The sequence below is a fragment of the Schistocerca serialis genome, chromosome 4 (genome assembly GCF_023864345.2).
Source record: "Schistocerca serialis cubense isolate TAMUIC-IGC-003099 chromosome 4, iqSchSeri2.2, whole genome shotgun sequence".
Lineage (NCBI taxonomy): Eukaryota > Metazoa > Arthropoda > Insecta > Orthoptera > Acrididae > Schistocerca > Schistocerca serialis.
The window spans coordinates 694,163,213-694,185,350 of NC_064641.1; the positions used below are offsets into that span (position 1 = coordinate 694,163,213).

General features: G+C 38.5%; 1 protein-coding gene across 1 annotated transcript in view; it reads left to right on the top strand.

Annotated features, from left to right (window-relative positions):
* Positions 1 to 22,138, top strand: part of LOC126474190 (alanyl-tRNA editing protein Aarsd1) — an 81,433-nt gene that overhangs the window by 47,925 nt on the left and 11,370 nt on the right. The window contains exons 7-9 of the mRNA XM_050101653.1: positions 4,384 to 4,514; positions 18,919 to 18,985; positions 19,061 to 19,152. Coding sequence (XP_049957610.1) covers positions 4,384 to 4,514; positions 18,919 to 18,985; positions 19,061 to 19,152 — 290 coding nt within the window. The remainder of the gene's footprint in view (positions 1 to 4,383; positions 4,515 to 18,918; positions 18,986 to 19,060; positions 19,153 to 22,138) is intronic.

Sequence of the window (22,138 nt, forward strand, 5' to 3'; positions counted from 1 at the left end):
ATTTTATTTACATTTTTGTCACTGTGCCTATAGGTTATAAACAGTTCTGGTGGTTGGTATTTCCTATTAAGTAGTAATGTTTTGAACTGTACTTACAGGTTGCGTAGACAGTTTCTTACATATTACGCTCCTGTTGCATTTTTGGTCTTGTTCTTCTTCCTATGAGCGCCAATTTGCTGTTTTTTCTGCTTTCACAGCACTATGCACTGAACGCTTTTTTTTTAATGTTATGTTTTGGTTTCTGTTGCCGACTGTCAAATGTTTTTGCCAAAGATCGAATATTACTGCCAAACTTATGAGTGTAACTATCGAAGTATCTGTGGTCTGTTCGTGTATGCATTTGTGTGTGCGCTTGTGTATATGTGTGTGTGTGTGTGTGTGTGTGTGTGTGTGTGTGTGTGTGTGTATTTTGGTGTTATACACTTTTTTTATGTTATCATTTCCTTTATTAAGTATAGTAAGGAGCCTGTGCTGATGTGTGTTTGTTCATTTATCGCATGTTTGTTTTCTGCTATGGCTTTCTGGATGTGGAAGTTTTCTTGCATTTGTATAAGATGTTTATCATGGTTGCTTATTCTCATTATTTTCATTTCTTGTTCCATGTTTGTAGGATGATAGTTGTAGTGTTTTAAATGCTCTGCAAATGTGGAATGGTTTGTTTCATACTTCCAACATCTGATATGTTCTTTGTATCTTGTTTCAAAATTCCTGCATGTCATGCCTATGTATACTGCATCACAACTTTGACATTCAAGTTTATATATTCCTGATTGTTGGAATTTGTCCCTCTTGGTAGCTGGCTGGCTTAGGTGTGATTGAAGGGTTTGCCCAGGCTTATATGCTATTTTGAAGCCCTGTCTCTTTAGGATGTTTGCAACTCTGTGTGTTAGTTTATGTGTGTAGGTCATGGTGTACCATCTGGTTCTTTTCTGTGTGGTGTTGTCATTGTGTGTGTTTGTTGAGTGTGTTTGTAAGTTTTCAGCTTGTGAGTTATTTTGTATTGTGGAAATGTTGTGTTTGTTTTTTATTTGTGTTTTTATTTTTTGATTGAGCCTGTGTACCACATGTGTGTCATACCCGTTGTTCCTAGCTATTTGTATGATCGTGTTCATTTCTTGTTCATAGTTTCTCTTACTGAGTGGGATTCTGTTTAATCTATGTAACATGTGTCTTAGTGCTGCAAATTTCTGGCTTTGGGGGTGGTTGGATGTGGAATGTATTATTGTGTCCGTGGCTGTTGGTTTTCTAAAGATGTTAAATGTATGTTTTCCATTTTCTTTTTTAATTGTAATGTCAAGAAAATTTATTTGATTTTCTTTTCTTTTTCAAGTGTGAATTTTATGTTCTTATGGGCTTTGTTTATTTCTGAATGGAGTTCATCTATTTTTTCACTTGGCTCGTCTACCAAACAAATAATGTCATCCACGTATCTGTACCAATATATGATTTTGAAACTTTCATTTGTGGTTATCTTATCAAATATCTGATTTTCAAGGTGACTGATGAAAATGTTTGCTAGTGTTCCTGATATTGGGGATCCCATGGGCAGTCCATCAGTTTATAGATAATATTCTTCCTCAAACTGAAAGTAGTTTTGTTCAGTTGTCAGTCTGAGCATATCTGTTATTTCTTTTATTGCGTCTGTGGTGAGGTTGCTGTGGGACGAGAGATTTTGTTCTATGATTTCTATTGTTTCTGTGATAGGGATGGAGGTATACATATTTTCTATATCGAATGAAATCAGTGATGCTGTGTGTGGTACCTGTATGTTCTGTATATTTTCTATTAGGTTTCCTGTGTTTATCACTGTTCTGTTGTTTTCTACTTTATAGTGTTTTGTAACTAACTTTTGGAGGTGTTTGGCTATGCGGTATGTTGGGGCTTTCTTGAAGTTGATAACAGGTCTCATTGGCATTCCGTCTTTATGTACTTTCGGTTGACTGCGGAGTGTTGGTGCTTGTGGGTTTTTCTGTGTTAAGTAGTATTTTTGTCTGTCTGTGAGTGTGTGTTCAATGTTTTTCAGTGTTGGTTTCACATTTGCCTGGAATCGTGTAGTTGGATCTGACTTCAGTTTTTGTATTGCGTTGGTGTTTATGTATTCCTTGGTTTTTGTGATGTATTGCTCTTTATCCATGAGTACTGTTACATTTCCCTTGTCTGCTCTTGTTATTAATACGTTGTTGTTTGTTAACTTTTGTTTTAACCTTTTCATAGTAGCTGCTTCTGTTTGGTTGTTCTTATTGTGTGTCTGCTGTGTTTGTTTTATTATGCCTTTTATTTCTTCTTTTACTAGTTCTCTTGTCAGTCCTATGTTTATTTCACAATTATTTTGTTGTTCTTCACGTGTAAGGATGTGTTCGGTTTCTACTATGAGATTTTCTATGTATTGATTGTTCACCTTGCTATTGGTGCAGTGTTTCAAACCTTTTTCCAAGAGCATTTTTTTGATTTCGTGTAGTTCTGTCTCTGTTAGGTTAACTAAGCGTGGATGGAATGAGTGTTGGTGTTCATGTGGTTTCACATTTAAAATGTAAATGTATTTTTGCGTCTTTTTTACTGTTAGTTTCATTATCTTGTGTTTATGTTTGTTTTGTAAATGTTTCATTGCTATGTATGTGTTGTGCTCAGTTTTTTCTACTAGTGCCATGGAAACTGCGGCGTTTCCTACGTTTTTTGCCAATTCTAGATGAGTCTCATAGAGCATCATGTTTAGGTGCTGTTTTTAAGCAACCATGACAAACATCTTATACAAATGCAAGAAAACTTCCACATCCAGAAAGCCATAGCAGAAAACAAACATGTGATAAATGAACAAACACACATCAGCGCAGGCTCCTTACTACACTTAATAAAGGAAATAACATAAAAAAAGTATATAACACCAAAATACACACACACACACACACACACACACACACACACACACACACACACACATACACAGGACATAAACAAAAATAAATAATTAAATACAATAAAATAAAATAAAATTAAATAATATGACACCAAAAAAACACACACACACACACACACACACACACACACACACACACACATATATACACAAGCACACACACAAATGCATACACGAACAGACCACAGATACTTCGATAGTTACACTCATAAGTTTGGCAGTAATATTCGATCTTTGGCAAAAACATTTGACAGTCGGCAACAGAAACCAAAACATTACATTAAAAAAAAGCGTTCAGTGCATAGTGCTGTGAAAGCAGAAAAAACAGCAAATTGGCGCTCATAGGAAGAAGAACAAGACCAAAAATGCAACAGGAGCGTAATATGTAAGAAACTGTCTACGCAACCTGTAAGTACAGTTCAAAACATTACTACTTAATAGGAAATACCAACCACCAGAACTGTTTATAACCTATAGGCACAGTGACAAAAATGTAAATAAAATAGCTAACGTATGTACATATTACAGGCCACTGATGATGCCTTGCAGAAAATAAAGGCGAAACGTGTATGGCACTAAAATTGTGTTTTATTCAGTTGCTGTCAGACGGTCCATAAGTGAAAATCATCAACATACCGTAGTGTCTCCTTTGGGTTTCTCGCTGCCTAACATAAGACCATAAAGAGCAATAAAGGACCATCTGTGCAGAATTGCTTGTGAGTTAAGAGACTGATTGTGACAGTTTTTTGTTGAACCTCGTCACAAGTGTGGGCTCATCTCTTCGAATTGGAAACAAAACAGCAATCCATGATGCCAATCCCCACCTCTCCTCCGAAGAAAACATGCAAAGCCTCAGCCAGTAAAGTTATGGCGACAGCTTTCTTGGACTCTGAAGGGGTTATTTTGTTTGATAGCCTCCCTCATGGTGCAATGATAAACTCTGAAGTGTATTGTGCAAACCTCAAGGAATTGAAGAAACGACTTCAGCTCATTCATCACCACAAAAATGCAAATTAACTTCCTCTCCATGACAGCTGAAGCCTCACTCAAGTGTGCACTGTAGAGGCACCCACAAAACTTCTTTGGACTGTTTCTCTCATCTATCCTGCAGCTTGTATCTGGCAGCTTCCAACTTACATCTGTACGGCCCAATGAACACTCTTCGGGAAGCAGTACATGGATGACGGGGAGGTTAGTGATGCAGCAAGACATTGGCTCATATGTCGACCAGTACAGTGGTGTGCACATGGGTATGCAAATCCTCCCAGTAAGATTGGCATACGGCCATCACATTGAACAGAAATTGTATTGAAAAATAGGGTTTTGTAGTCAAAAGAGTGGGGAATAATATGGTACATTGGAATCCTGAATAAAACAAGCCCACTTTCAGAAAAAAAAATTGTTTCATTACTTATTGAATGCCCCTCTTATTACTCCACATTAATAATTTAGCAATATTTGTATTCCAGGCAATTAAATTTCTATATTTTGAAAAAGGGAAGAAGAATAAAACAAACTTGCATTTCCTGGTTGGTGGACGGGTACTAAAGTATTTGTCAAGCTGTCTTGAACGAGAAAGAAAGCTTACAGAGCTGTTACAGTAAGTAATAGCAACTAGTTGCATTGCTGTGTTGAATTCCTCATCTTTACTGCATAATTATTGCTTTCTTTGACCCAGTATGTCTTCACTCCCTGGATTGTACTATGTGGTGCGTACTGACTTCAATCTTCCGAACATAAAAACTTTTATCTAAGATCATAGTAACAGCTGCTGATGCAGTCCTATTGGTACAGTGGATGTCAGTAGGTGCAGCTGACATCTTCTTTGATAATTCTCTGAACATAAATGGATTTTATTTGGTAATGAATGTTATTAAACAACTGGACTAATCTTTATCATAAATAAAACTTATTCCACATTTGAATTCAGTGAACCAGTGTCACAACAAGAAGGAAAATTAAAATTTAATACGTTAGTGATGTTGAGTTTGTCAGAAATGTAGCAATGACAGAAAGTTTTCATCAAAAACTAACCGCAAATGACAGATACAGTTACTGACTCTCACCAAATCTGCACCTGATGCCAGGGATGATGATTGCATTACTTAAGCTTGAGGTGTATTCCTAGTTATTAGATTAAGGTAGAACATACACACATCTTCATGTGTGTTTGGGAACATGCTGAAAAAATCCCCCACCCCCCCACCCTCCTGTACATAGTATATCACATGCACAAATGTGTTGAGTGGATAACTGTGGTGAGTGATTTGGCAATTCAGTATAGTAGTGTGTGTGTGTGTGTGTGTGTGTGTGTGTGTGTGTGTGTGTGTGTGTGGGATCCTAGATCCAAGAATACAGTTCAGTAATCAGGGACTGTATGTTACAGTGTCTTCAACCCTTTCCAGTCAAATACTGATGAGATCAACATCCACCATCAGGATATGAATTAGGTTCTTCTGGGTCAAGCATCTCCACTTGTTACTGACACTCTTGTTATCAATATTTGTTACATGTCTACATCTCGGTATATGTTTTATGTCCCTTGAATTATTAGTAAAAATTGTAAAGTATGCGTAGAAATTGCTGTAACATGAAATTCATTCTGTACAATATACAGGGTGGCCCATAGGTGTGGAACTACATTTCTACAACAAAACTGGTGGATGAATAGAAATTTAAAGTCAAGTAGTGTGAGATGCAGGGGGAAGGGGGGCAATGATAAACAAAACACTCCACCACACACCAGAAGCTGGCTTGCATGACGTAGGTACGTAACCAAGATGGTGACCATTTAGGATGTAACCATGTCGGGTGCAGTTTTTAAATGGAAAAGCGGTCATGTGACCTATCAGACAATTACACTGGAAAAACAATTATGCCTTTCATTTGAACATAGCTTTATTCTTTCTTGAATTACATGTAATATTTCTTCCTTACATGAGCCATGAAAACTGGTGGCATTAACACAAGTCAAATGCATTCAGAATGTCCTGATATCAGGAGAGAGGAGCATCCATATTATTACAGATTATTTCTATCAGTGCCACCTAGACAGATGATCTATTGAAACTTTGCAAAGGTCCCGAGTTCGAGTCTCGGTCGGGCACACAGTTTTAATCTGCCAGGAAGTTTCACATCAGCGCACACTCCGCTGCAGAGTGAAAATCTCATTCTGGAGATGATCTATTATCCACACTGTGGAACTCTGTCTGAAACTGAAAACTGGGTGAACAAAAACAGTTGTGAATGAAACATCAACCATTGTTCTGGAGTCATTCAGTAAGAGTCCAGAGTGCGTACTCACCATGTCTCACTGGAAATTGGGGTCAGCCGTACAGCAATAATGAAAATTTCCACCACATATAAATGGAACTGTTACAAAATGCAAATGTTACATCATCGCACTGAAGACAGCCTAGTTCATCATATTTATTTTGCAGAATGTGTGACATGCAGGCTGGATGAAAACTATTATTACCCCTGTGGTGAACTGGTTAAGGATGAAGGTTCTGTTGACCACATGGGCGAGTGCTTAGTGTTTAAGGTCATTGATCAATTCCACCAACAATTTTTAGAGGGAGAGATATCTCAAAGAAGATCCACTCACCCTTGATGACAACTGAAAAGCTACTCTTTAACATTAAGCTGCAAAACTGATATACAGGTAACCAAAGTAGCTGTATGCCGAAAGGATTGCACCAAGCAAGGCAGCAAAAGCATCAGCCATTATTTTTCACTGAGCGAGGTGGTGCAGTGGTTAGCACACTGGACTCGCATTCGGGAGGACAATGGTTCAAACCCATGTCTGGCCATCCTGATTTAGGTTTTCTGTGATTCCTCTATATATCTTCAGGCAAATGCTGGGATGGTTCCTTTGAAAGAGCATGGCCAATTTCCTTCCCTATCCTTCACTAATCCGATAGGACAGATGACCTCGCTGTTCGATCTCTCCCCCAAATCGACCAACCAACCATTATTTTTCGCATTAATGAGATCCTTTATGTATTACAACTACAGATTTTATTCTTTGCTAGATTCCAGACCAGTTCTGTAGAATTTAGGTCCAGATGATATGGCATTAGGAAGGGAACCATTTTGTTTCAAATTTTACATTTGGAATAAAGAGTACAAGGTTGGTGCTCTGTCCATTTCTACGTGATGGTCATCGAGGAAAAATTACCATGAAATAAAATTCGACATTCACAAGAATGAAATGTTGCCTTGGCACTGATGTTTGACAGTGCTCATCGGATAGTGTTACTTTTCAACATTTATTCCTAGTGTAGTGGTGTATGAAAAATAATGACTCATTTATACCGGTGTTGTGTGCAACAAAACCTTTGATGTTTTTGCAAAGATAATTTTCCCTGTATTGTTCATAATGTAGTAGAAATTGCTATCTAATAACACATTCTGCTCTACACAGCTGATGCTGCTAATAAATAAGAATCATGTGTACCCTTGCTTGATGAAGGCCTTTTGACAAAAAGCTACTTCGGTGGTTTACGGGTCAATTTTGCTGATTTTATAATTGGGCTCCTTTTCAGTTACCTTCATAAGGCTGAGATCTTTCAAAACATAAAAAAGCGCTAACTGCTAGACCACGCTGAAACGTTTCCTTTCTCGTGAATATTCCAATGAAAGTTTCTCAATAAGTGACATTACAAAGCACTGTGAAGAACATAAAGCTTTGTGTAATTTGAAAATAGCAATGAGTAAAAAAGTTCCAGTAATGGTGATGTAAAATTTCTTTTTAAAAGCACAAATAATACAAATAACAATTGTTACATTCCATCCTGGATTTTCCATTGTTTGAAATAATACAGACTGTATGATTAATCTGTAATTTAGATTTTGTTATACCTTAAATCCACCATCGTATAAAATAATTAAATATGGGGCTATATCAAGTGTGTGAGTATGTTGGCGGATGTAATTGTTAGATGATGCAAGAGCAGTCATTCGAGAACAAGTCTTAAATGTGAAATTACGCAAGTTAAAAGAAACGATCAGCAAAGTAATCTCGGGGGCATTCTGTCTTCTTTAATAGAAGAGTTGATGAAGAACACGAATAGCGCTCGGTCGTTTTATTATCAAACAATCCACTTCCATGTCCTCTAATTCAGTCTCCGAAAAATTCTTAAAACACAATGAAAATCGCTTTCATGACAAGGAAATAAGAAAGGTAGACAATTAGAAAATAATTAACACAACTACATGCAGTTAATGACAATTATTGGCCAGCAGTTTATAGGTTACATAATTTATATCCTCCTTTGAAGGGCTCAAAATGTTGAAAGGCACAAATATAATTATATAAAATCCGAAGATTGCTGTCTTAATTAGTTACCAGTAATACGAAATAAGCAATTAACAGAATTTCAGAAGCTTCATTATGAATAAAAATGCTTTCTTTGACTGCATGAAATAGTTCTGACTTCCTACTAAAATAAAAATAAAAAGTAATCTACAGAATACAATTATGAATTCATTGTCCTTGCTTTACCCACAGAGTTGCTTTTAGATATCACTTAGGAGTCTGATCAACTGTCTCTTGCTGCTGTGGTGTTAGCTTTTACTGTGATGAAATTGAAAGAATTGAAAGGTGGTGTATCATGGCAAACAATGTGTGTAATGACTGCTTGAAGGGAGACACACCCAACAGGTATGGATACTGAGAATATAATAAAATCAATTGGTATCATGTCCATTCCTCCGTAATTTGCATATCATTGACTGACTTTAGCGAGTCAACATGTGCTTACATTTTGCAATGTGTCGCACACTATCCTCTTTGTCAGTAAAATTACTGTCATTAACAGCAATTTACCATGACTTCCACGACTTCAATTGAAGGTATTTTGCTCAACTGGTTTCTGTGACCACTTTTTGCACTTGCACTGTGAGGTGCACTGCTTTGAATTGGAAAATGACTGTACTTGGTCATTTACAAAGTTATTTCCTGCTGCAGCCAGGTTACCACTTTGCCTTGCTGAGTAATAAACTTCAATTTTATGTCTAATAAATCTTTCGCAATATGTCAAATTACACACACATGGACTGTTTCATTAGGTAAGCAGCCATGGTGAGATGTATGAAATTAAACAAAAATGTTTTATGGAATATGTTGTGTTTTGGTTTTACATAACAGTGCATCAGGAGGCGGCATGAAGTGGATATGTGCCTTTCTCATTATGCCAGCAGTTGTACTATATGAGTGTGCCTCCCAAAAGAACTGTCTGAATGTCACAATGAGCCCTTCCATCCCTTCATAGATGCGACATCCTTTATGAAGCATTAAGCACATGATACTATGAGTTATCATATCCTTACTGGCTTCTCATGCAGAGACCTTGTGATACAAAACAAATTTTTATTGGGCTAACAAAATGTTCAAATGTGTGTGAATTCCTAAGGGACCAAACTGCTAAGGTCATCAGTCCCTAGACTTACACACTACTTCAAATAACTTGTGCTAAGAACACACACACACACACACACACACACACACACACACACACACACACACACACACACACATGCCCGAGGGAGGACTTGAACCTCTGGCGGGAAGGGTGGCACATTAGCCTAACAGTGTGTAACCTAGTACATGATGGACATTCTCTTTGCAAGCCAGCCACTGATGGATACAAATTTTTTTTCATGTTTTGCAGTTTTAAAAATAGGTATATGATATATCTTGTGGAAAAGATTTTTGCTACTCCCGTGAACAACATAATTTTGGGGTTTCTCCAGGTGAGCTAATCTTCAGTTCATTTCAGAGAACTTTGTGAATCCTGCAAGTTTTAGTGCCAGTAATATCTTAAACTACTAAAAAAAAAACCATATGCACCATTATCAAGACTAGCTATGTTTTTGTTTTGATGATCAGAATCTTCTTTATCAGTGCCCTTTTGACAATAGGAAATCATTGAGTACGTCAACCCCTGTACAGGAGGTAGAAGTAAACAAAGCATTCTCATTGTGGTTCAGTATAGTGCACTGTACCTCCACTTATGAACCAAACCATACAGCCTTGTATACACTGCTTAGTCTCCCAAGGTGCCTCAAAGGGTCATTTTGAACTTACAGTGTGCACACAATGTCACATTATTGTATAAAGGTTGTCAGCACAATTGGCATATGCCATAGTGAGTCATTCCGCATTCAACCACTATCATGAGATGTAGAAACTGAGGATCTACCTGGTAGTAGTTGCACACAGTTCAATCAAAAATAATGCTATCTTCAAATTATGGCTTGTAAGCACCCCAAGCAAAATGCAATGGAAGTGTGTGCTGCCTTTTTAGAGACAACTGTGAGGGCTGTGTCAACATTCCCATGCAATTAAATTGGCCTTTAAGCATATATTATGTACAAAAGTAAAAAATCCTGTCATGTAGCATGGCAAGAAGGTTGGGTAGAGAACACCTGGATTGGAACGTGGATAAAAGAGGTCTGATCCTCTTCACCATCAGTTGTAGGATTTCACCAGTGCCTGATAATTGTTACAGCTGAGAGTGGAGATAGACAGGTACCATTGCAGTTCTCAAAACGGGCAGTCATTTTTTGGGCCATTATCACATTTGACTGTTGACAACTTTCATCACTAATGAAAGTTATAGTATTGCTGCAGGAGCTTCCAGTGTACTGTTAAATCCTAAAGTCAATGTTTCAGCAATGGCCTTGTCTTCAGAGATGATAATGCATGAGCACACCAAATCCACCTCCTGAACACCTTCCTCCAGTATGTGTGAATCAACCAAATGGAATGCCCTGCAGTATCTGCTGGCATGAATTGGATTGAGCATGCTTGGGACTAGTTGAAACTGGATTTATGTTGTCACAAGAAACCAATTCACACATCATATGAACTCTGTCAAAGAGAGTGTGACAGTCTTGACAGCAAAATCGAGACAACCTTGAGACAGTGTGCTATTGGAGATCCTTGTATGCTATAATTCGTAGCATGGAGCAACACACCATTGAATATTATCCAACAACAGACTTCGATTTCACAGGTGTGCACTTCCACATATGCCTCCTTTATTTTAGTTACTGTTGTGTTTTTGTTTCACAGTAAAGTTGTTTGTTTAGTTCATTAATGCTTGTTGTTTAATTCCCTGCTGTCTTTGAACATAAACCCACTCAAGTTCTGGGCAGGCTTGTGGGCAGTTTATTACACTCCATACTCATATACTGCAAAGAATGTTACACCTATCATCATTTGTAAGTTATGAGTATAGGACTAATCTGTTTTGAAAGTGTTCAGCTTCAAGTTGAGAAACATATTTCAATTTCCCTGTAGTTACATAAGGAACTTGCAGGAAGATTTCAATGTGTACGGACCTCAGGAATTTGAATGTGAATGTTCTTGAGTAAATCATGCTTTATTACTCTAAGAGGTATGCTTGAAAATCATTCATTAAGTCATTGTAGGAAAAATTTCAAGTAAATGTTTTTAAATGTGCCTGTCTGCTGCTCCATGCTGCTCCCATGCTGTGAGTAGGACAATCAGTTACATACTCTGTTGCCAAATACTGGGCTTTATGGGGTAAAAACAGTGATGTCAGCAAGATTGGTGTCCACCTTAGACACAATGATAGTAGTCACTGGAATGCTAAAATAAACAGCAGTTTCCTGGCTTCATGTCTCCTGTAATTTACGTGATCTCAGGTGCTAATAGGTGGTGCACTAAGAATTGAGTGACATCCAATGGCTCAGTTTCTAAAAACTGTACAGTCAACGAAGTTCTTTCTAGCCTGTACTAACCAGGCTTAGATGTAGTAAGCCTGCTCCTTGCCCCATAGAAGAATGATGGAGATGTAATTAGACAGTGTTTGCTGGACTAGAACTGGCAAGACATTTTAACCCAACCATAACTGATAGACGTACAGCTGCCGAGAAAAACATGGAACAGCCTCAACCACATAACACAGATACACAAGAGGTAAAGCATCTGTTAAGAAGGGGGTCCACTACAGCCCTCAGTGTGACTGTGGTGCAGTGGAGCAAACAGTAGACCACATTATTTCCAAATGCCCTATAAGACAAATTAAACAAGAGAGGAACAACTTCCTGAGGGCCTCTCCGAAGACTGTTTCATTAAGTTCTCATGATGTAGATCTATGATGATGTCTAATTAATGCCTCTACATGTAAGTTGGAAAGGGGGGGGGGGGGGGATGAAAGAGGAAGCTGCTTGGTAGATTTTTGCACAGAGCAAAATTTAATCATAGCTAACACTTGGTTTGAAAATCATGAAAGAAGGCTGTATATGTGGAAGAGACCAGGAGACACCGGAAGGTTTCAGATTGATCATATAATCGTAAGACATTTCCAGGGGCAGTGTGGACTCTGACCACAATTTATTGCTTATGAACTGTAGATTAAAACTGAAGAAACTACAAAAAGGTGGGATTTTAAGGAGATAGACCTGGATAAGCTGAAAGCACCCAAGGTTGTCGAGTGTTTCAGAGGGAGCATTAGTGAATGAATGACAAGAACAGGGGAAGGAAATACAGTGGAAGAAAGAGTAGATTTGAGGGATGAAATAGTGAAGGCAGCACGGGATCAAGTAGGTAAAAAAAGAAGACTAGTAGAAATCCTTGGGTAACACAAGATATATTGATTTTAATTGATGAAAGGACAAAATGTAAATCGCAATAAATGAAGCACGTGAAAAGCAATACAAACACCAAAAAAAACGAGATTAACGAAGTGCAAAATGGCTAATCAGAAATTGCTAGAGGACAAATATAAGGTTGTAGAAGCATACAGGTCGGCCGCGGTGGCCAAGCGGTTCCAGACGCTTCAGTCCGGAACTGCGCGACTGCTACGGTCGCAGGTTCGAATCCTGCCTTGGGCATGGATGTGTGTGATGTCCTTAGGTTAGTTAGGTTTAAGTAGTTCTAAGTTCTAGGGGACTGATGACCTCAGGTGTTTAGGCTCATAGTGCTCAGAGCCATTTGAACCATTTTTTAGAAGCATACACTATATGACCAAAAGTATCCGGACACCTGGCTGAAAATGACTTAAAAGTTTATGGTGCCTCCATTTTTAATGCTGGAATTCAATATGGTGTTGGCCCATCGTTAGCCTCGATGACAGCTTCCACTCTCACAGGCATATGTTCAGTCAGGTGTTGGAAGGTTTCTTGAAGTGGCAGCCCATTCTTCACGGAGTGCTGCACTGAGGAGAGATATCGATGTCAGTTGGTGAGGCCTGGCACGAAGTTAGCTTTCAGAAACATCCCAAAGGTGTTCTGTAGGATTCAGGTCAAGACTCTGTGCAGGCCAGTCCATTACAGGCATGTTACTGTCGTGTAACCACTCCGCCACAGGCCGTGCATTACATTATGAACAGGTGCTCGATCATGTTGAAAGGTGCAATCGCCATCCCCGAATTGCTCTTCAACAATGGGAAGCAAGAAGGTGCTTAAAATATCGATGTAGGCCTGTGCTTTGATAGTACCATGCAAAACAACAAAGGGTGCAGGCCCCCTCCATTAAAAACATGACCACACCACAACACCAATGCTTCTGAATTTTAGTGTTGGCATGACACATCCTGGCAGATGACATTCACCAGGCTTTTGCCGTACCCACACCCTACCATCAGATTGCCACATTGTTTACCATGATTTGTCGCTCCACATGACATTTTTCCACTGTTCATTCGTCCAATGTTTACGTTCCTTACACCAAGCGAGGTGTCATTCGGCATTTACCAGCTTGATGTGTGGCTTATGAGCAGCCGCTTGAAATCAAAGTTTTTTCACCTCCAACCTAACTGTCACAGTACTTGTAGTGGATCCTGAAGCAGTTTGGAATACCTGTGTGATGGTCTGGATAGATGTCTGCCTATTACACATTAGGACCCTCTTCAACTGTCGGCGATCTCTGTCAGTCAACAGACAAGGTCGGCCTGTACGCTTTTGTGTTGTACGTGTCTCTCTTAACATTTCCACTTCCCTATCACATCAGGAACAGTGGACCTAGGGATGTTTAGGAGTGTGGAAATCTCGCGTACATAGGTATGACGCAAGTGACACCCAATCACCTGACCATGTTTGAAGTCCATGAGTTCCACGGAGTGCCCCATTCTGCACTCTCACAATGTATAATGACTACTGAGGTCACTGATATGGCAGTAGGTGGCAACACAATGCACCTAATTTGAAAAAGTATGTTTCCGGGGTATCTGGATACTTTTGATCACATAGTGTATATCACTAGGGGTAAGATAGATGCTACTTACAGGAAAATTAAAGATATCTTTGAAGAAAGTAGAACCACCTGTGTTAATATCAAGAGCTCATATGGAAAACCAGTCCTAAGGAAAGAAAAGAAAGCAGAAATGTTGACGGAGTATATAGTGTGTGTATACAATGAAGAGGTTCATGAGGGTGATACTATGGAAGAGGATGTAGATGAAGATGAGGAGAGAGATATACTGTGTGAAGAATTTGACAAAGTGCTGAAAGACTTGAGTTGAAACAAGGCCCCGGAAGTAGACAACATTTCATTAGAGCTACTGATAGTCTTGGGAGAGCCAGTGTTGACAAAACTCTTCCATCTGGTGAGGAAGGTGAGTGAGATTAGTGGAATATTCAGACTTCAAGAAGAATGTAATAATTCAAATTCCAAAGAAAGCAGTTACGGACAGGTGTGAAAATTACCAAACTATCAGTTTAATAAGTCATAGTTGCAAAATACTAACACGAATCTTTCACAGAAGATTGGAGAAACTGGTAGAAGCCGACGTTGGGAAGATCAGTTTGGTTTCCGGAGAAATCTAGAAACACGTGAAGCAATACTGGCCATACAACTTCTAATATAAGATAAGTTAAGGAAAGGCAAACCTATGTTTATAGCATTTGTAGACTTAGAGAAAGCTTTGACAATGTTGACTGGAATGCTCTCTTCCAAATTCTAGAGGTGACAGGGGTAAAATACAGGGAAAGTATTTGCATGGAGTGTAGCCATGTATGGAAATGAAACGTGGACTATAAATACTTTAGACAAGAAGAGAACAGAAGCTTTTGAAATGTGGTGCTACAGAAGAATGCTGAAGATTAGATGAGTAGATCACATAACTAATGAGGAGGTACGGAATAGAATTGAAAAGAAAAAAAAATTGTGGTACAACCTGACTGGAAGAATGAATCAGTTCGTAGGACACACTCTGAGGGATTAGTGGATCACCAATTGGGTACTGGAGGGCAGCACGGGAAAGGTAAAAATTGAAGAGGGAGACCAAGAGATGAATATAGTAACCAGATTCAGAAGGACGTAGGTTGTAGTAGATACTCGGAAATGAAGAGGCTTGCACAAAATAAAGTAGCATGAAGAACTGCATCAACAGCAACTGAGAGGTTTGTACCAGATTAATTTAAAAGTGACAGAACTGATCCCCATGGTATACAAAACAGGTCAGAACACTATTGCAGATGCATTGAAAAAAGCATGCCAAATTTAAAAGGATGCAAAATCCCCAAGATTGGCAAAGTTTTACAGAAGCTCAAAATTTAGTGCACTTCAACATGAGATGCTTTCAGTAGTTTCCACAACAAAACTCTCGAAACGTGGCAGAATGGATTCTGCTCGTATGTAAAGTATACCAGTGGCAAAACACAGTCAGTAGTTCCACTGTACAACAGTGATGGTAATGTTACAAATGACAGTACCGCCAAAGCAGGGTTACTAAATATGAGTTTCCAAAATGGATTCACCAAAGACGACAAAGTGAATATTTCAGGATTCAAATCGAGAATTGCTGACGATGTGAGTTATTTAGAAGTACATACCCTCAGTGTAGCGAAGCAACTTAAACCATTTAATAAAGATAAGTCTTCCATTCAAGACTGCATACCAACTGAATACCTTTGAGTATACTGTTAGTCTAACTCATTACTTAGCAATCATGTAAACACTCGCTTGATGAAAGATCCGCACCTAAAGTTGCACACTAATACTCAAGAAACGAAATAGGAATAAACTAATGAATTATAGACCCATATCAATGACAACAATTTGCAGGAGGCTTTTGGAACATTTACTGTGTTTGAACATTATGAATTACCTGAAAGAAAATGATCTATTGACACAGACAGCATGGATTCAGAGTACATCACTAGTATGCAACATTACTAGGTCTTTATTCTCATGATATGATGAGTACTACTGACAGGGCATCTCAGATTGATTCCACATTTCCAGATTTTGGAAAAGCTTTTGATGCCAATCTTCATAAGTGGCTTCAAATCAGATTGCATGCCCATGGCATATTGCCTCAGTTGTATGACTGGCCTCATGATTTCCTGTCGGGAAAGTCATAATTTGTAGTAATTGTTGAAAAGTCATGGAGTAAAACAAAAGTGATATCTGGTGTTCCCCGATGAAGTAGTATAAACCCTCTGCTGTTCCTTAATCTATATAAATAATGTAGGAGACAATCTGAGCATCCACCTTAAACTGTTTGCAGATTTGCTGTCATTTACTGTCTAGGAAGTCATCAGAAAAAGAAAAGAAATTGCAAAATGATTTAGACAAGATTGTGAGTTCTAAAAGGAATCAGTTAAATTTTGGTTGCACCATAAATAACACTAATCTGGAGTCTGCCAGTTCAACTAAATATCTAGGAATAACAATTATGGTCTACTTAAATTGGAACAATCACATAACATTGTGGTGAAAGCAAACCAAAGACTGTTTTTATTGGCAGAACACTTAGAAAATGAAATAGGTGTACTAAAGAGATTGCCTGCACTACACTTGTCCATCCTCTGCTACAGTATTGCTGTGTGGTAAGGGATCCTTCTGATAGGGTATGGAGGACATTGAAAAAGTTCAAAGAGCAGCAGCTCGTTTAGTATTATCACAAAATAGGGGAGAAAGTGTCAAAGATATTGTGCAATCATCAAAACAAAGGTGTTTTTCAATGTGGTGAGCTCTTTTTATGAAATTTCAATCTCCAACTTTATCCTCTGAATGTGAACATATTTGTTGACACCAATCTATATAGGGAGAAATGATCATTGTATGAGGGAATGCTGAAAAGTAGCGCCTCCAAATTTTTTATTTTGTTCTCAATATCAGTTGAGATATTACATGTCGTGTATATTGCTTGATTGACTTTCCCAGTTCCCTGATGTTAATTGCAACCCTCTGATGCTAGAGGGCTTCAAATTGTAGCGTGTAACATGGCAGTGTAACGTAACTATGTTGGTATGTGAGAAACAGCATGTTATAATTAAGATTCTAACCTCAGAAAAAAGCCCACACGTGAAGCACCCGCACCCTCTCCTTCAGCATGCCAGTGCTGCAACATCTGCAACAATCCAATGCCTTGTGTTCACTGTCATCAATCATCCTCCATACAGTCTCAACTTGGCCTCGTACAATTTTCATCGTTTCCAAAACTCAAAGAACACCTTCAGTGACTTCACTTTGATAATGGTGAAGTGGTGCAAGCAGAGGTGCTGATGTGGCTCTGTCAATAAAGTCAGACATTCTATAGTGACAGTATCAATGAGCTGGACTCAACGTGGAGACATATTTTCATTGCCAAGGTGAATATGTTGAGAAACAAATATATAGACATGAAGAATAAAAATGTAGAATGTCAAGAACTTTGTTTTATTCACACAGTTTTAAGAATCTTCACATATATATAATTCAGAGGCATTACTTTTCAGTACACCCTTGTAATAAAATAAATCAGGACCTGCATGAAAGAATTTAAGTGTTCATTTTTCCTGCATGCTGTCTGAGAGTGCAACAGTAGATAAGTAGTGTAAAAGTGGTTTGGTGAATCCTCTGCCAGACACTCAAGTGTGAATTGCAGAGTAGTCTTGTAGCTGTAGATATTTTACATATAATTTTTTCTGTTTTACATGTCACATTTGTGCATAGTTTTGTAGGATGTGAAATAGGAAATACTGCATTAGCTTGCTCAGTATTTATTACTACTTGTCTCGAAATTGAATAATTTTACCCTGTTTCATTTGCTTTTTAGACAAATAGAGTTACACTACCTGTTAACTGTGTGTGTGTGTGTGTGTGTGTGTGTGTGTGTGTGTGTGTGTGTGTGTGTGTGTGTGTGTGTGTAGCAGAGCATTCAGCATTTGGAGAATCAGTTTTGCAACTTCATTAGAATAGCTCAGATTCTATCCTTCAGTATACTAATTCTGCACAGTAACAGCTAACCATCATACTGAAACATTGTCAGACTAAGAAAATGTTTCACTATATATGACACTTTTTCCTAATTTCTTATTAAATGCTAAATTCACTCAGTTTTATTTATAACTAGCTATTCCCAGCCACACTGCATTGCTGTAGTTAAATGGAAAAGAAAGAAATGAGAAAGTACACATTTCTAATACGTATGGTAATTGGATACATGTGCGAATATCTGTCTCTGCCTGTCTCTTTCCATCTCCTCCTTCCCCTTCTCTCTGCCCGTCACCTTGTCATTCCCCCCCCCCCCCCCCCCCCGCCCCCCTCTCTCTGTGCCCATTTACCCCCATCCCCTTGTCTGTCCCCCCCCCCTGTCTGTCTTCCCCCCCTCCCCCAAACCATCCCTCTGTCTGTTCCCCCACTTGAGCCTTGTAGAATCTTATTGCAAATTCAGATTCTGTGGCGACAGACGTTTACATTTTTATTTTATACATGAACACCTGTACTTAACAATAATGCAGATATTACTACTAAGCAATAAGGAGCACTAGATTCTCTTTGCCTTCTTTCATTTCATGGTTGAAAATAAAATTAGAGAGAAATGTTTAACAAATATAGCTTCCAAAAATTGGTACTTTTATGTAAGGCTGAAAATTGTTTTAATGTCACATAAGGAGCACCATCTAAAAACTAATGTATATTCTCATTTGGCTCATATTTTGGAGTAAATTATAGTGAGGCACATACTCCTGCCTGTAGAAGGAACAGAATAAAGATCTACTATGTGTGAAAATATAACTCCTTTTTCTCTTCCTCTGTTTAGGAGCAATCCAAATGATCATGTTAGCTTAGTGGAGAAACTCCAAAAATCTGTGAAGAATGCAAATAAAGTAAGTAGTTTTATTTCCATAAACATGTTTCTATGTTTGTTAACAATGTGTTGTTAATGAATCCTATTTTTACAGAATTTAGTAAATGCCCTAAAAGAAATTGCAGCATATGAGGTAGAAAAACTGAAGAGTCAAGAACCTAAGCCCAAATTCTTCTGTCTTCACAGGTAATCTAATTTTTCTCCATTATAAATTGAATTCTCATACTAAAGTTACACTGGACCCTTAATTGGCTCTTAAATAGTCTTCAGAATTGTGGCCTGGGTGACTAGATAGATGCTTCTAACTTGTTTGGTACTGGAAGTCATATTAATCAGAAAGTGAGAACAGGATATACTGCCCAGGAGTTGAATTTCTGGGCAAGATCTGTGGTAGTAGATATTGAGGGATTTGGTGATGGGGCAGATAGATTTGCCAGAGATACATAATCTACAAGGGGAAGGAAGTGTGTTTCATGTGGTAAGGATGACAGCTATAGTGCAGGTATTGTTGCTCACTGGAAGGTTTTGTATGCACTAAAGTTTGACTGTGAGCTTCAATGATGCAGGTGTCAACATCAAGGAAGGCGACAGGATTTGGAAGAGGACCATTTGAATTTGAGTGGGGAAAAGGAGTCGAGGTATTCAGAAAGTTAAGGAATTATTCTTCATTGAGAGTCCAGACCATAAAGATAACACCTGCTTATGCGCCCTCTCATTACCACTTACTCCAGCCCCACCACTGCTAGAACCAGCAACATAAATCAGCACATGTGATATGACATGATACGAAAGTTGATAAACATCCTCACTTCACAGCATTTTTGTATAGGAATGACCCCCATGAACATAGAAAAAACTGGCAGTCGTGGGAACACTCGGTAGTCATTTGTTAGGCATGCCCCCCCCCCCCCCCCCAAAAAAAAATGTGTTCCCATTGGTGGTATCTCATTTTTATTCTTTCCTCTTATCCCCCCCTCTTTTGCACATAATTGTACTATTGAGTCCACTACTCATTTCTGTTCTTAATGTGTCCTTACTTTCATTCTGTCCTTACAGCTGTGGACTTGAAGCTGGCACAGAGCTTACCAATACACTATTTTTGTCCACTTCCTTTTCCAGACACATTTCCCCAGCTTTGTGGGTCCCTCTCATTCTTGGGTTTGTATGACTTTGCCCCCCCCCCCCTCCTCCTTTCTAATCTTCCTCAACTTATCCCTCTTTCCTAAGTTTGAGTGCACACACAAAGAACACAGGCTACCCACATAGCGAGACCAGTATGAGGCCGCTTGAAGCTGGGTGAAGAATATTGCCATGTTATCTACTAGGGCAGAACATAGTGGTAGCGCCGGCCATGGATTGGCGCCACCTGCCCAGTCAGGATGAAGGGAACATTCTTTGTGCACTTAAGCCTGGCAGGTGGCCAATGCACTACACTGATAGAGCAAACACACATGCACATTGGCTACTCTGCAATATTTGTAAAACCATTTTACAGAAACTATTTGTTGAAAATTTTCTGTTTCTTGTTATCTATCTTTTTGTTAATGGCCAAAGAAGCAAGAATTACATACCCACTGCCCAGGATTCAAATAGTTTGCAAAAAAAAAAAAAAAGAGAGAGAGAGAGAGAGAGAGAGAGAGAGAGAGAGAGAGAGAGAGTTGCTATTAATATGTTTTGTGTGTATTAGATTGTACATTGCTGCATATTGAAATCCTCTTTAAACTACGAAGTAGTTCTATATCTATTGCCAGTCTCGAAAAAATGAACTTTTTGTAGTACATTTACATCTACCTGTGTGCACAGACGTAACGTCCATTGTATTTCATAAATGGTTGATGGTAATGAAATGAGTTAATGACAAAAGATAGCAAAGAAAGAGAAGAGTATTTTGACACGTAGTTAATATGTGAAACTTTTGTGTGTATCCCAATAGCAGTAACTGTAGTTTTTTTGTGCCCCCTGGGGAATGTTTTTCTTAGACCACCATCAATAGCTGGTGAAAGGAGAAAATGTGTGGGTATGCAACAACGTAAGTCAAGAAATTAAATATTTATTTTTGTACCAACAACGAGCTATTTCATTACCTATTGTCCTGTCTTGTCCTAAGTTGGTTTTTTATAGGTGATATTACAATTACATTAGATAGGTAGTGAAATTATTTGTGTAAACTCCTCTATATTTTGGCCAAAGAAGCAAAATTTATTGTGGTAACAAGTGAAATAAAAGTGTTACTCAGAACTCGCCAGTGACTCCACTTCCCTGAAGGAGAGGAAGGGAGGTAAGATTAACAAGTCAGTCAAAAACAAGCCATTACTTCTTTCGTAGTTTTGAGGGAATCCTCTTACCTCGTTCATTAGTGGAAAAAAAAAGGTGGGGTGAAGGACTGACCTTTTTCACTTCAAATATTTTGTAGCTCATCAAAGATATTGATAAACTATTTCCATCTTGACACATAGTTAGCTGGATTATGGAAGTCATCAGTGTGTTCACAGTATCAAATGTATGAAATAGTTGCATTGTCTCAATAAGAATCTATTTGGGATAGAAAAAGGTTGATACCTATATCTCTGGGTAATAAGATGCACAATACGCTGCTTATTATTTTGTGAGTCACTTGTAACTATTCGCATAATGCCTGACAAAAAAAGTGAAGCACTAGAAGGGGAGGGGGAAACAAAATGAGACTCCACAGGCTGAGAGTGCATGTGATGTTATTTCAGTGGTAACAGAATGTATCAAATTTACAAAGAACTTAGCAGTATTATCCCTCTTGTCAGTATGGCTCCTTCTGGTCTGGATGGATGCCCTGATTTAGTTGAGAATGGTGTCATAAAACTTCATATCTTCCCTTGAGGCAAGCTGACATGCAATTTTGTAACTGGTCCATGGTATTGTGGATAAATGGAGACCCACAATGAGACCTCTTCCAAACTCTGTCAAGTGCTGATTAATGCTGTCTCACATGTGTACACAGAATTTTCATGTCCTTCAAGGTGATAATTCAACATCTGACGCTATTCTTGACACTTACGCACCCAATAAGGTCTGTTACAACACTAAATGTGAACAACTGTAATGCAGTCTGGTTGCCATTCTGTCACTAAAAAATGCTACTCTAATCATTTACATACTCGGCAACGGTGTGAATGTGTCCAAAAGTTGTCTTTACATC